The sequence below is a fragment of the Sinocyclocheilus anshuiensis genome, unplaced genomic scaffold (genome assembly GCF_001515605.1).
Source record: "Sinocyclocheilus anshuiensis isolate Anshui unplaced genomic scaffold, SAMN03320099.WGS_v1.1 scaffold354, whole genome shotgun sequence".
Lineage (NCBI taxonomy): Eukaryota > Metazoa > Chordata > Actinopteri > Cypriniformes > Cyprinidae > Sinocyclocheilus > Sinocyclocheilus anshuiensis.
The window spans coordinates 462708-477727 of record NW_015544195.1 but is presented as its reverse complement, the minus strand read 5'-3'; the positions used below and the strand labels follow the sequence as shown (position 1 = coordinate 477727).

The window sequence follows — 15020 nt, the reverse complement described above, 5'->3', positions numbered from 1 at the left end:
ATTTGTGTCCTCCAGGGCAGTCTTTACATCCTCGACATCCTCGACGGGATGGCACGACCATCAGCCTCGCCGGACATAAACCGTCCACTAGAGGATTCATTAGGGGCATTAGGGGAGGCCAGGGAGTGTGGTTTCAACATTTGTAAATCAGGGGTTTCACAATAGGTCTCAAACCCAAACACATTTTACATATGTCTGCTTCAAATCAAAAGGGTTTTAAAACCTACTACTCATTCCTAAACGGTGTTAATTATTTTCAAATACTGGAAATCCCTTATTTCTGCATTTCTTCAGGCTGTGTAATGAAGTCAACAGATATTCTCACCTGTGGTTCATCTTGGAATAGCAGGAGTTATGCTCAAGTATCCGAACAGACACGATAAAACAGCAATCAACAAGAAATACACTCGAGCTGTCATCCTCCCAACCTGCAATCTCACAGTGATCTCTGCTGGAAAATGCGCTGAATTGGTGCGTCAGAAGGAGCGGACAGCGACGTGCACAAAACTAAAACGAATACGTGTTGCTGCAATATCAACCTCTGTAAAATGGGGTTTTAAAGATCCAAGGAGATCAGGTCATTTCCAACACTGATCAAACTCACCTGCCTGTAGCTTTCTAGTTATCTGAAATGCCTTGATTAGCTTGTTCAGGTGTGTTTGATTGGGGTTGGATGAGCTGAATGCTGCATTCACGGCATGTCATAATAATTAAGGTAGCCTAATTACGAGAGGATTGTGCATTTCTATGGCGACACTATAAACTTCTTCTTCTTCTTCTTTTTTTTTTTTATTAATTTTTTTTATTATTAACCAGAACAAAATACACAACAATAATGTACAAGAGTGTGCAAACCATTTATTCAGTAATCAACAACTGTATATTCGTGGAAAAAATTACAAGTCTTGTTTGCTTTTTTATTAACAATGTTCTCCAAACTGGTGCAGTAGTCCTTAAGTCTCCTGAAGAAAATGGATGAAATTTGGCTTGGACCCTGACCTTCTTCTAATGTATGTAAAATTTTCCAAAAATAATAAAAAGATGTACCAGAAAAGTAAAGATATTATTATTACATTCAATGGAATAATACATACATATCAAAATTATTTAACTTGAATGTAATATTTGTTTTCCTTCTAATTATATTCCCCCCCCCAAAATAATAAATAAAAAAATCCATGTGTAGACACAATTACAAAATAGATTGATAATATAGACTCCTTTTCCATTGAGCAAACAAATCACAGGAATAATCAATATCCAGATTAAATCTCTCTAACACACTTTTAGCTGCATATACCATGAAACATGTTAAATATAGCCTTTTTCTTTATTATTTACAGAGTATATTTCACAAACACGCCAAGCTTTATTCCAATTCTAAATACACTGGTCCACAATAAGCTTTTGCCCTGTATCACCTGTTATAATATTCCTATATTTATTAGTACAGCTGTGTTTAAGAATATCAACGTCTCCTAGGAACATGCTGTCTTTAACATATATTGCCTCAGAAGAATCACTTCCATAAACTCTTACAAATTGTATTACTTGCTGGGGTATGGCGTCAAATACGACAGCATACTCTTTTGGTGTAACTGCGCTCTAAAAATGCTTAAAAACAGCCCAATTTCGGTTATTTTGCCAACCCAGCGCTAGGTCAAATATGGACAAACCCAGCTGGTTTGCCTTAAATGTTTGACCCAACACGCTGGGTTGTTTGAAAATGACTATTGCTGGCTTAAAATTAACCAAAAATCAGTTGGAATAAAAAAAAACACACAGAGAACTACTAGAGGCAACAGTAATAAGTAAAGGTCAAAATGTATTAATAAGCGACAATGCCCATGTACAAAAATATAAGACAAATTGAATACAGCATAATTTTCAATATTACATGCATTTAAACTCGTTTATCAAGCATTTTAGAAATACAAATATGACGACTGACGACTTTTTGTCTGGACTTATTAGCATATGCATTCTTGAGCCACTCAAAGTCATGAGAAAAAAAGCAAATGCAGTACCCACTTTTCTACTATAACAATATAGCAAATAATTCCATAAATGAGTAACATAGAGATAAACAAATATTACATAAATGGGAAAATTATCTTAAATATTTCTGTATTTCATTTTCTAGAAAATATGGAATAATCACTGGAAATTATAGTTAAAAAATAAGTCAATATTGTTTTCTTCTTCCGCAGGATCTTAGGGCACACCCCAGATCTGGATGAAGAAACTATTGATGATGCTTTCTTTCGTGCATTTAAAGTCTGGAGTGATGTCACACCTCTGAAATTCAACAGGATCATGGATGGAGAAGCTGACATCATGATTAACTTTGGCCGAAATGGTATTCAACAAAACCTTTTGTCTATGTCTTTCTATAAAATATGTTTCTATGTAAGTTTCTAAACTACTGTGGTGTAAATGTACAAACCCCAGATCCATTTTTCCCCCCTAACCACTGCTCTTAACTACTAAGTCACAAACTAACCACAGTCACTCTGGAAAATCCTTAGTATAAAGCTTTCTGCACCAGAGATTGATTTTCATTGTGGTCTTTGGAAATACCATTATGAGATCACAAGGCAATTACAAAAAAAGACAGTACTGTCACAGTGTAAATCTTTCCTGAGGATACTGTAAATAAAAAATTGTGGACAAAATCTAAAGAAAATGAAACTATACATGAGACCAATGTTAAAACGACACAATTACCTACTCAAAACACTAAGCCTGGTATGTTGGATTAAAACAAATATTTGAGTTAAATGAGTTCTATTTGTTATAGAACATGGTGATGGTTACCCATTTGATGGGAAGGATGGTCTTCTGGCTCATGCCTTTGCTCCTGGACCTGGTATTGGAGGAGACTCTCACTTCGATGATGATGAGCTGTGGACATTGGGAGAGGGACAAGGTATATGAATTGTCTTGTTTCTGGTGACTTGTTACCTCTTTAAATTCAAGTAGCTGTTTTTTTAACCATTTTGTTTATCAAATGTGATACAGTGATTTCCTGCTCTCTCTGCATCTTGATTTAGTGGTAAAGGTGAAGTATGGCAATGCAGAAGGGGAGTTCTGTAAGTTTCCATTCTTGTTCATGGGTAAAGAATACACCAGCTGCACCTCTCAGGGTCGAGATGATGGGTTCCTATGGTGCTCTACCACATACAATTTTGATGAAGATGGAAAGTATGGCTTCTGTCCTCATGAGCGTGAGTACCCTTTGTGCTAAGTTTTAGAGTAAAGTATAATTCGACACTGTTCCCATCCAAAGTGGTCTCAGACTTAATTTGGGGAAGAAATGTGTGTGACACATCGTGACTGTAATAATGTCATAATCACTGACTCACTGAGTTTTGTTCCTTCCTGTGTTGCAGTCCTGTTCACATTGGATGGAAATGCAGGTGGAGCTCCTTGTAAGTTCCCCTTCACATTTCAGGGTGAAAAATATGATAGTTGCACCACCTCAGGCCGGGATGATGGGTACCGTTGGTGTGCCACTACCGAAGATTATGACCGTGACAAGACTTATGGATTCTGTCCTGAGACAGGTCAGTCTATAAGTTGTTATAAGACTCAATCCAGAGCAATATTTATTTAGATTTCTTTGAAAACCAAAACTAAGTATAACTTATACTACCATTCAAATGTTTGGTAAGTAATTCAAATGTTTGTCTGTAAGAAATTAATACTTCAGTAAGCATTAAATTGATAAAAAGCAATTTGTTACAAAAAAGTAAAAAAAAATTATAATAATAATAATTTATATTATTTTGAAATTTATATTAATCAAAGAATCCTGAAAAATCACTGAAAATATGCCTATTTCATGTTGTATATTTCTGTTCAATTAAATTCTTCATAATGCATACTCTTAAAAGCATATTACAGAATAGTGCCTTACAAACCTCACTGTAAGCAAACCAAAGGTGAAAGTGGCAAATAAAAAGCACATGTAAAACAACAAATGTTTAGATGTTGCTCAAGACATTTTACCATTCACTTAAGTGGAAACATAGTGATGCAATAACAAAACTAATTGTTGGGAGTCATTACAATGACTTTAAAGGTGGGGTAAGTGATTTCTGGTAGCCAATGTTGACATTTGAAATCACCAAAACAAACACGCCCCTACCCCAAAAGGGTCTCGCCCCTATTTTGATAGCTCCGCCCCACACATACGTACGCAACCCAGGCAACGATTAGTTCTGTGAAACAAAGCAAAACCAATGTGTCTACACCGGGCGCGAGTGGCGCGGCGTGACAAAATACTATAAATCTCATTATAATCAGTGATGCTGTCTACACCATAGATATACAGTATATACATATCTATGGTCTACGCTGGATGCGGCGCAGCGCAACACGACAAATCCCCGACAGAAAACTGTTGCTGCGCTCTATTCATCTCATTATAATCAGTGATGCTGTCTACACCATAGATATACAGTATATACATATCTATGGTCTACGCTGGATGCGGCGCAGCGCAACACGACAAATCCCCGACAGAAAACTGCTGCTGCGTTCTATTCATGACGTATTGACACAAATTTCAAATGATTTTCAACGGTCGCTTTGTCGTGTCCAGTGTACTAGACAGACTTTAGCTGTTGCGGCGCAGACACGGTGTTACTCATCTATCGAGAAGAAACAAAGCAACCTCGGCATCCAATCGCAGGCCTTCCGCTCCTTGAGTTCTCTCCAGCGCTGGATAGCTGATCCGATATTTACACGGGTCCTACTTCTTGCCTTATTGCCTTAAGCCTTCTTTCGTTCCACAGACGTTTTCCTCTTTTGTTTTTTATCCGCCATCTCTATCTTTCTGTCGCTCGGCTCGCTAATGTGAGCACTGAACCCTCTCTCCTCCACATCAAGAGTAGACACGCCCCTTACTGCTGATTGGCTACAATTTGTTTTGCTACTCAGCCCGAATCAGTTTTCTAAAGCGTTTTTGAAAAATCGCTTACCCCACCTTTAAATCAGTAATGTATCTGTCTATGCAATTGGTTTTTAAGGTCAGTCAGTCTTTAAAGCAGTTCTCCATTCACTCCACTCTCCATTCACTCCTCAGTTTCCAGGAGCCTGTAAAAGTTTTTTTTTTTTCTTTATTACGAGATCTTTTCCATTGTGTTACTGATCTGGTATAAGCAAGTCAGGAGCACAGAACTCCTCATCTGGTTATAATTCCCTGGGAATGCAGCCCTCTCTTCCTATTTGTGTATGTGTATGTGTGTGTGCTGAATAAAAGAGTCACAAAAGCAAGTCCAGTATGGTGCAAGCCATCACTTTGAATTGGAGCTTTGGACCACAGTCCCATACTTGAGCAGAACTTTAACAAAACACAGCTCTGTTTATGCCATGTAGCTGGTGTGTTCTTCATTTTGAATCGAGTCAGTGTGATTCAGACTGTTGAGTATGTGTAATTGAGAAGGACTCCTCCCTGATGCTTCTCTTAGCTCCTGTAGTTTTTCTTTAGGTTCAAATGCCATGATCTAATATGTGGGTTTACCACTAACTACAGCTTGTGTTATAGCTTGTGACATCATATTTGAAAAACAGATACACACACTTAATCGTAACAGTTTCCATATCACTGCTTCTTTTGCTTCTCTTGGTATTTTATTCATTGTTAAGCATTTTATTTGTTTATTGTTCTAATTAAGAGCTGGCCCTTTTTCATGTTTAGGATGCTGTAGATCATACTTTTTAAACCCTCTATTCTTTTATAACACCAATTTTGTCATTATCAACCTCTAAAATTTTTGGTGTTTATTTAAATGACACAGCCATGTCAACGGTCGGAGGAAATTCAGAAGGTGCACCCTGTGTCTTCCCCTTTAAATTTCTGGGCAACACTTACGACTCCTGCACCACGTCAGGACGCAGTGATGGGAAGATGTGGTGTGCCGTCACCAAAAGCTTTGATGATGACCGCAAGTGGGGCTTCTGTCCTGACCAAGGTGGCATAGAGATATTTTGTATCATTATTTCATTATAATTTGTAGCATGCAAAAAATATTTAGTTGTTGTGATGTCATAAAAAAAAATTTGTTTTCCACTTCCTGTCTCTATCTCGCTTGTTGTGATTCTATACTTATGTAATTGTAGTCAGATTAATAAATTGGCCTCTGTCTTTTTCTCAGGCTACAGTCTATTCCTGGTGGCGGCCCATGAGTTTGGCCATGCCCTGGGTTTGGAGCACTCTGAGGACACTGGAGCTCTCATGGCGCCCATCTACACATTCACCAAAACCTTGAGGTTGTCTGATGATGACGTTAAAGGCATCCAGGAGCTCTATGGTGAGTGTGAAGTGTTGAAGACGGTATTGAATAGAATAGACTTAACTTAGGCACTTTAGTACTTGCAAGTTCATTATACTTGTTTAGTTTTAATTCAAATGATGCGTGTGCTAAGTGAGTGAACATCAAAGATCACACAACCGCTCTCTCTCTCTCTCTCGCTCTCTCTCCCTTAACGAGTACGAGTACAGGAGACCAGTATCGGGCCCGATACCGATACCAGTATTGGTATCGGTGCATCCCTACTTGTTTATACAGATGTTGTGATGATTATAAGTATTTTTCTCTTCTTTATTCCTCTTAACACTTTTCTCTGTACAGGTGTACCGACGGACAAACCATTGCCCACTGATCTCCCTCCGGTCACGCCGATGGATGTATGTACTGAAAACATCATATTTGATGCTGTAGCCCAGATCAGAGGAGAGATCTTCTTCTTTAAGGACAGGTAACTAAGGACACCCAATTCACAGAAAGGAACGCACAACATATTAAAGCGTCTTTGGTGTTTCCATGTTTTCTACAAAACAAAACCGGAAATCGAGGGGTTATGACGTCATTGACAGGCGACACGATGACACTATGGACACGCTCCGTGTCACTAGTTAAAATTGCTTATTTCTCTGGATTTAAACATTCTTCTAAACATTTGGGATAATATAAGTACACAAGTCAGCAAAATATATAACACTGTTCTAGTGGTTTTTGGATATTTTAATAAAAAAACTTACATATTGTGCCTTTAACCTTATTCCGAAGGTGAATAGAAAATAACAGAGTATATTCAGGCAGGATCATAGTATTGCTTACTTTTGGCTTTTTGTCCACAAAACATCTATGCAATAATTTGACCGGTTGAATAGAACACCATGATACCAGGCACACGCAACTGTGGGTAGCAGTTATTTCATTTAAGCATTAAGGGAATGCTCAATTCATCTGTTTGCAGTGGTTTCAAAATCTTTCCGCTTGCATGCACAGGAAATGGCCCCATGGCCATCTGGGGAAAACTTCATAACCCAGTTTATCTGCCTATTAAAAAACTTCAGCATATCTTTTTGAAATCATTATGAATGGAAGTTATGGCTTTATAGTGGTTGGAATAACAGGATGACGATTTAAACAGGAGAAGAATCATGCTGATGCTTTAACCACATTGTTAGTCCATAATTCAAACAAAGTAAGTGAGAGTGGATAGAGAAAGGAAAGTCCACAAATCTGATCCCACATCCCAAAATCAAAATACCTCAACACAGACATTACCATATCAGGGGGCATTTTTATTCCTTTGAGTACATTGTTTTTGTCTGGCTGAATTTTGCTAGGATGATTTAGTGGGAGACTAAATTTGCCGACTGCTTTAATGTAGCAAATGGTCATGAGAAAGTAAACACTTTACAAATTGCTGATTATATTAGACATTTGTACTTGTTTTTATAGTGTCGTTCTGTAGGAGACTTAAAATTTGTAAACAACATATTTGTATCCTAAAATCAACCCCTAACCAGTATTGTAACAAATTGTTTACCTTAAAACAATTAGTCAAGAATATCTCTTAGAGTACCGTTCAGGGTACCTCTGCCACAGTATTGAAGTTGCTTGAGTTACCCCGTTATGCGGGTGCCAGAGAAACAACCTAAATAAATCAACACACGTGTATTATGTCCATTTAAATATCATTTACCATTTGGCTAATTTGTTTTTCAGTTTTGAAATACTATTCATGCTCCACACTTATTGCTTGCATAATCAGAGGTACAGTAAATATCATAAATGTTAACATTTTGGAGGGGTGTCCAAAGCAAATATAAGGGGAGTATAAAGAGTGCTGTCATTGGTTTTCGCCAACGTGCTCATGGATCAGGAGCTCTGGAACGAAAAAGAGCCAGCCACTATTCTACACACACCTGCTGTGCGGTTACAGAGATCATCACAGGACCACACACACACTGAAAAGAGTGTATTCTGCCTGGGTATGAGTGTATGTCTGTATAGTACTCTGTATAGGACTCTTATACCCTCTAAGCAAGATCCTGAAATACTGATCTAAAGTATCCAGATCATGTTGATTCCATAAATCCAAAATAAAGCCTGTTATTTCCTTTGTCTTTACAGTCCTTTTCCTCTCTGATGGAGGAAAATGAGGGGAAATGTAATATGTGACCCTGGACCACAAAACCAGTCATAAGGGTCAATTTTTTGAAATTGAGATTTATACATCATCTGAAAGGTGAATAATTAAGCTTTCCATTGATGTATGGTTTGTTAGGATAGGACAATATTTACAACTATTTACAACCGAGATACAACTATTTGAATATCTGGAATCTGAGGGTGCAAAAAAATCAAAATATTGAGAAAATCGCCTTTAAAGTTGTCCAAATGAAGTTCTTAGCAATGCATATTACTAATCAAAAATTAAGTTTTGATATATTTATGGTAGGAAATTTACAAAATATCTTCATGGAACATGATCTTTACTTAATATCCTAATGATTTTTGGCATAAAAGAAAAATCTATAATTTTGACCCATTCAATGTATTTTTGGCTATTGCTACAAACATACCCCAGCGACTTAAGACTGGTTTTGTGGTCCAGGGTCACATATATAATTTCCCCCCCCATCATCTTACAGTGTTTACATTTTACCAATGCTTTTTTCCAATTTATTTGTTTGTTTATTTGGTTTTTAAAATAAAAGTCTTAAAGTTCAAATTATAAGTTATAGCAAAAAATGCTTCTAAAACAGTAAACGTCTCAATCACGCTACAATACAATGCAATCCAATTATTGATATGTATTGTTGCATCATGGGATGTCTGGTGATTTCTGCCTATGGTAGGTCAACTTACAAATCAATCTTCTCCAAGTGTCTGAACCTCTCTCCATATTTTCGCTGATGATTATTATTTGTCTGTGCAGGAAAGGAGTCAAACGGTTCAGCAGTGGACATGTCATTATTATAGAGTTATGGTCAAATTACAGCGTAATTCTGTGAATCTGAGAATCCCAGGAGCTGCAAGTCTCACTTTACTGTGTGGGCAAAATGACTTGAGATCTCAGATATTCACCCAGCTGGATAAATGCGACAGCTGTTTAAGCCATTTCACAGAGAAAAAGAGAGAAGAGAGTAAGGCCAGAGAGCGCACCCCCAAAAGGTTCACTACTGTTTTGTTTATTCAGCTGCACCAGAAAGTCTTTATTTTATCTAATCTTTGGCTCAGATTTATAAGGCATTTGGTGAAATTAATTCCTCTTCTGTCTCATATCTTTTCGTTTCTAAGATAGCTGCAAATAAGAACTAAACCCAAGTAGTGTTTTAACTACAGGAGTGTTCTGTTCTTACATGTTTAATAGCAAAAACAGAGAAGAGAGGGATGTTTAGAAGTGTTTTCAGCTGAAGACGTGGAGCTTTGGGGCAAAATGTTTGATAAAAGTGCAGTTCTAACTTAGTGCTGTGATCTGAAGTTTACCATAAAGTGAAATAACTGCTGACAGAGGCTGTGTGCTGCTCACAGAAGCTTTTCTTCACTGTAGTGAGCTGTAGTCACTTGAAAGTCCTGAGATCTCTGTCTTCTTCTCTGAGGATGAACTGTTTTGACCTTTTAAAAAATGGGTCATTGGAAAGAGGTCTGGGGTGGTTGGTATTGTTTTTGTGGTTTATTCTGGGGCAGCAGTCTCTTAACTCATTCTTCAGCCATAATAAGAAACATCTGCTCAGTGAATCACCTCATTGTAGCTAGAGTTTGGCACACGCTGCCTCTTTCTATCTTACTTGCTTATTTTTTCTCCCTTCTCGCTCTCGTTTACTCTTTCTCTTTATACGTGCACAAGCATAATGTTGCCCTGTCTAACTCTAACCCCTCCTGTTACAGATTCCTCTTCAGGACCGCTGATGTCAGGAGGAAGCCAACAGGCCCCATGCTGGTGGCTACATTTTGGAGTGAACTTCCGGAGAAGATTGACGCAGCTTATGAGAATCCTCTAGAGGAGAAGACGGTCTTCTTTGCAGGTAAAAGACAGAACCGGGTATGACACTAATGTTTGATGGCTGTGAATACAAAAACACATGAAATGCCAAGAATAAATGTTGATCATAGAATTTGATCAATAACAGGCTGCAGAACACATTTTTATCAATTTAAGTTAGCACAGAACCTACCAAATCTAAAATTCACACATTTACATAGTTTATCCACAATCCATCTCTGTATACCCACACTCTTCACATACTGGCACTAGAAACAGAGATGGGTTATGGTTTATATATGTCAGATTTGAGATTGGAAAAATGGTTTTGGGACCTGGTATAGGTTGAATCCAGTGATGAATAAGTCATGACACTGCCCTGTGAAGTCTCTTGCTTTCAATAATACAGAGGATAGTGATGGTAATCTTAGTGAAACCTTGACTTGCATGTCATTGCCAGTATCTTCTTTTGATTCCATTACGTGCTAGTAAATGATGCGATGCTGCTAAATGATACTGCTTTACTTTACTTCTCTTTTGGCTATTGTCTTGTATTTTTACTGTTTTGCATCCTGTATTTATGGGATAGTGTAATGCTTGCCACTGGACTTAAGTGACATGTTAAGAACTGTCTATGTGTCTCTCTTAAATTCTCATAAGTATAAACAAGTTGTTTCTCTCTCTCTCTCCCTAAAAAATGTCTCTCTTCATTTTCAAGAAGTTTAAGGTTTTATGTGGGTATGTTTCTGTCTCTTGTGTTTAAAATGTCCTTATTTACTTACTGAGAAACATACTCCACCATTCAAAAGTTTGGGGTCAGTATGTTTGTTTGTTTGTTTATACATATATTCAGTGAGGATGCATTAAATCGATCAAAAGTGAGAAAGACCTTTATAATGTTACCAAAAAAATGTTTTAAATAAATGCTGTTCTTTGAAATTCTATTCCTCAAAGAATCCTGAAAAATGCATCATGGTTTCCACAAAAATATTAAGCAGCACAACTGTTTTCAACATTGATAATATAATGAAAATATAATAACGTGTTTCTTGAGCAATAAATCAGCATATTAGAATAATTTCCAAATGATCATGTGACACTGAAGACTGGCGTAATGGCTGCTGAAAATTCTGCTTAGTCATTACAGGAATAAATTCTATTTTTTAAAATGTATTAAAATTGAAAACAGTTATTTTAAATTATAATATTTCACAATATTATTAATATAGTTGTGCCATATTTCTAATTTAAAAATGTAGCTGTGGTGAGTTATTTCATAAGTGAGCAAAAAAAAAAAAAACTGAATGGAAGTGTATGTCAGGATTCAAGGTTTTGTAAATTATTGTATATTATAAATATTGTGTGTGTGTGTGTGTCTGTGTCTGTGTCTGTGTCTGTGTGTGTGTGTGTGTGTGTGTGTGTGTGTGTGTGTACTCCAAACACAATTTGTATTTCAAGTATTTTAATTGTTTCTCTAGGGGATGAGATGTGGGTATATTCTGCCAGTACTCTGGAGAGAGACTATCCCAAGAAGATCTCCAGCATGGGTCTTCCTTCAGATTTGCATGGAATTGATGCTGCCTACTCCTTCCACAAGAGCAAGAAGACTTACTTATTTGCTGGAAACAACTTCTGGAGGTAATCTATTTTTAATATTTCTCCGCATCTGTGGGTTTAATAAAGTGTGTGTTCACTGTGATTAATGAGCAAAATACAAGTGTTCCTTAAGAAACTAAAGTAGAAGTAGATAGTTGTGAATTATGAAATTCTTTTTCAAAGTTCCACAGATGTAGAAATAATTTTTATAAATTTGACAGACTTACAATAATGTTCGTACAGTTGCACTGAATATTTCCCGTATCAAAGTTCGTGAGAAGCCTGTGTTTTTCCACTAAAGTATAGGCAAATTATACTGGATATAATAAGAGACTAGGTTAAACTGTATATAAATGAACTCAAGACTGTTATTTATGTTATTTATTGTCTCAGACATGAGATTTACTTGAATGTACACATGCTTTTAAAACTACACACCTACTGAAGAAGTGTCAGGGAATTTCAAAGTTAAGGAAAAGCAGAAATATGTTGATTATAATGTTAACTTTTTTCCATTTCTTTTTAGATACAATGAAGCCAAGAAAAAGATGGATCCAGGCTTCCCTAAAATTATTGCAGATTCTTGGAGTGCTGTCCCTGATGACCTAGATGCTGCTCTCAGCATTAATAGTGATGGTAAGAGACAAATGGCCAAGTGCCTGGCTTCAAATCTAGCTTTGTCTGTGGTATTCCTCTGCAGAGAAGTAAAACCTGACCTCTACCCTGAATTAACCTTTCATCTCATTCCTTTCCACTCTCTCACCTACATTCTGTTAGATCTCACATATATTACTGATTTCTTTCAATAACCGCTTGCATTTTAGTCGTGTGTGTGTGTGTGTGTGTGTGTGTGTGTTTGTGTGTGTGTATGTTGGACTAAAGTGGAGCTTGGTAGAGGATTCTTGGCAGTTAACGCCAACCCAATTACTGCTGGCTTTAGGCCTTCAACAACAAAAAAAATCTGGCTATATAGTTCCCCCCTGCTCAAGATGAGGCATTTTTTCCAGTAACAGCCTCTGTCTAAAGAGCACATAAAAACTCTAAAAGAGAGAGGTTAAGGATTTATAACAGTTTTACGGAAGGTGTTCTGGTTTTGTTTAGATTTACTGGAATTTACTTAACATACATTCTTTTACAACCACCTAACTCTTTCCTCTGCTGTCACTAACACACATCTACACTCATACAGGTATACACACACATGTGCACACCTCATAGAGCAGGCCTGTGTGGAGTCTGAAAGGTTCCTCTGTTTGTAATTAGGCTGTTCGGATCTGAGCAAGTAAAAACAGCTTCTCTAGGTTGTGAATTCGACCCCACTCACCAACATTTTAAAGATAATTGGATCACTGATTGATGGTAAATGGAGTCATTGGTTAACTAAACTATATGAAATAGACACTATTTAATTTACCTCAGTTTTTTACACTACCTTTCAAAAGTTTGGAGTTGGAAAAATTATTACTTTTATTGAGCAAAGACTTTTACATTGTTACAAAAAAAATCTATTTCGCATAAATGCTGTTCTTTTGAACTTTCTATTCATCAATTCTGAATAAACAAAAATGTATCACCCCAAACTTTTGACTATTTTTGACTGTTTTTTTGGAGTGAAATGAGTACATTTGCATTAAACTTTAACCTTTAATTTATTTTCACTTGGTATTTACACTTATTAAATATTTTCAGGTCACAGCTACTTCTTCAAAGACTCCCACTATCTCAAAATGGATGACAGCTCTCTGAAAATTGTCAAAGTTGGGGAGATCAAAAAGGACTGGCTACGTTGCTGAACATCAGCAGAACATTCAGCCCTGGCGCTCTGTGATGACCTTCATCACTAGATAAACAAGGCCGGTGTTACCTTGCCAAATTACAGCACTCAAATTTACCATTCTGCCCCTCCTGGTTAGTCAGAGCCTATTAGATTATAACCTATCCTTAGCTAACCAGAGAGGCCTGGTAGCCTTCACTGCCTGGACCATCTCTGCATGCCAAGCATAGGCAGAAAAGACCATACTTTTTGTTGTTTTGTCATAACATGATATTTTTGTTCATTTTTTTATAATGAGAGGGTTTAGTGCAGCTCCTACCCCTTAATATAACCTACATGTATATCATCAGATTTAAAAGGACTTCTGACATTTCCCAGTTACATGTAAATGTGGCAGTTGTGTCAGTGAGATGCATCTCCTTTTTTTTTCATTTGCCCAGAATAAATTCATCCAGGCAGTATGTAAAAGCACAAATTTTCCTAGTATTGATATGCAAAGATTAAGGACTTAATTCATGTTTTATTTTGTAGTAAATAATATCCAATAAAAAAATCTGCATTTAATAAGAGGACGCATTTTATACATGATAATTGTGTAAAAACACAGAGACCAAACAACTGTCAAAGCACATCATTTTTGTTAGTCTTGTTTCTTTCTTCTCATGGTACAGAGAGTTTCACGGCACGGGTTGCCTGAAGACTGTATAGGGTTTGTTGCATGATGGACTCATGTCAAGCAAGTATCTTGAAAGTACTGATTAATAATCATTTGTACTCTTTTTATTTTTTTCGTAGTTTTTTAAATGACATGCAATCTGTTTATATTTGTAATGTTTTATTTTTATTATTTTCTATTTTGCTTTGTGCACTGTCACTATGTCTCAAAATAAATATTAACTATCCTTTACACGGAATTGTGTCATTCAACTTTTCAATTTTAACATTTACGTTTTTGTAAAGCATTGTACTGTATCATATTGATGATTCTTTGACTTTCACATCAAGAAAACAGTATGGTGCCCATTATTAAACACCTTAAATACTCGTCACATCTAGATAAACAGCGACATCTAGTGGTTATTGTATAAAAAGTCGAGCTCTCAATATGTTTATGTGCCATGTATTTTACCCCCTATTTTATTTATCTATGGGTTTTTGAAAAAGTCTTATATTGTACTTTTTGATAGCTTAACTGCTTTTGTGGTAGTGTTTTGCTAGTCTTTTGGTTTGAAGATGTCTTTACCTAGTAAATGCACTGCTGAACTTAAGAAATTCGTCGCCGAAAACATCTAGGATGCAGTTTTGGCAATGAATTGTAGGTAATTCAATATGTACGTTATTTTACGTCCTTTATGTTATAAAT

At 36.6% G+C, this 15020-nt stretch overlaps 1 protein-coding gene and 1 long non-coding RNA gene across 2 annotated transcripts in view; one reads left to right on the top strand and one right to left on the bottom strand.

Moving 5' to 3' along the window:
- LOC107696696 (uncharacterized) overlaps positions 1–582 on the bottom strand; it is a 6563-nt gene extending 5981 nt beyond the window's left edge. Inside the window, exon 1 of the long non-coding RNA XR_001635117.1 lies at positions 326–582. This is a non-coding gene — a long non-coding RNA (uncharacterized LOC107696696). The remainder of the gene's footprint in view (positions 1–325) is intronic.
- The window catches only part of LOC107696695 (72 kDa type IV collagenase-like), a 29994-nt gene extending 15430 nt beyond the window's left edge, over positions 1–14564 (top strand). Inside the window, exons 3-13 of the mRNA XM_016497155.1 lie at positions 2211–2359; positions 2801–2929; positions 3054–3227; positions 3393–3566; positions 5805–5978; positions 6162–6317; positions 6639–6765; positions 10194–10330; positions 11766–11925; positions 12410–12519; positions 13573–14564. Coding sequence (XP_016352641.1) covers positions 2211–2359; positions 2801–2929; positions 3054–3227; positions 3393–3566; positions 5805–5978; positions 6162–6317; positions 6639–6765; positions 10194–10330; positions 11766–11925; positions 12410–12519; positions 13573–13676 — 1594 coding nt within the window. The 3' untranslated portion in view covers positions 13677–14564. The remainder of the gene's footprint in view (positions 1–2210; positions 2360–2800; positions 2930–3053; positions 3228–3392; positions 3567–5804; positions 5979–6161; positions 6318–6638; positions 6766–10193; positions 10331–11765; positions 11926–12409; positions 12520–13572) is intronic.
- Positions 14565–15020: the final 456 nt, after the last annotated feature.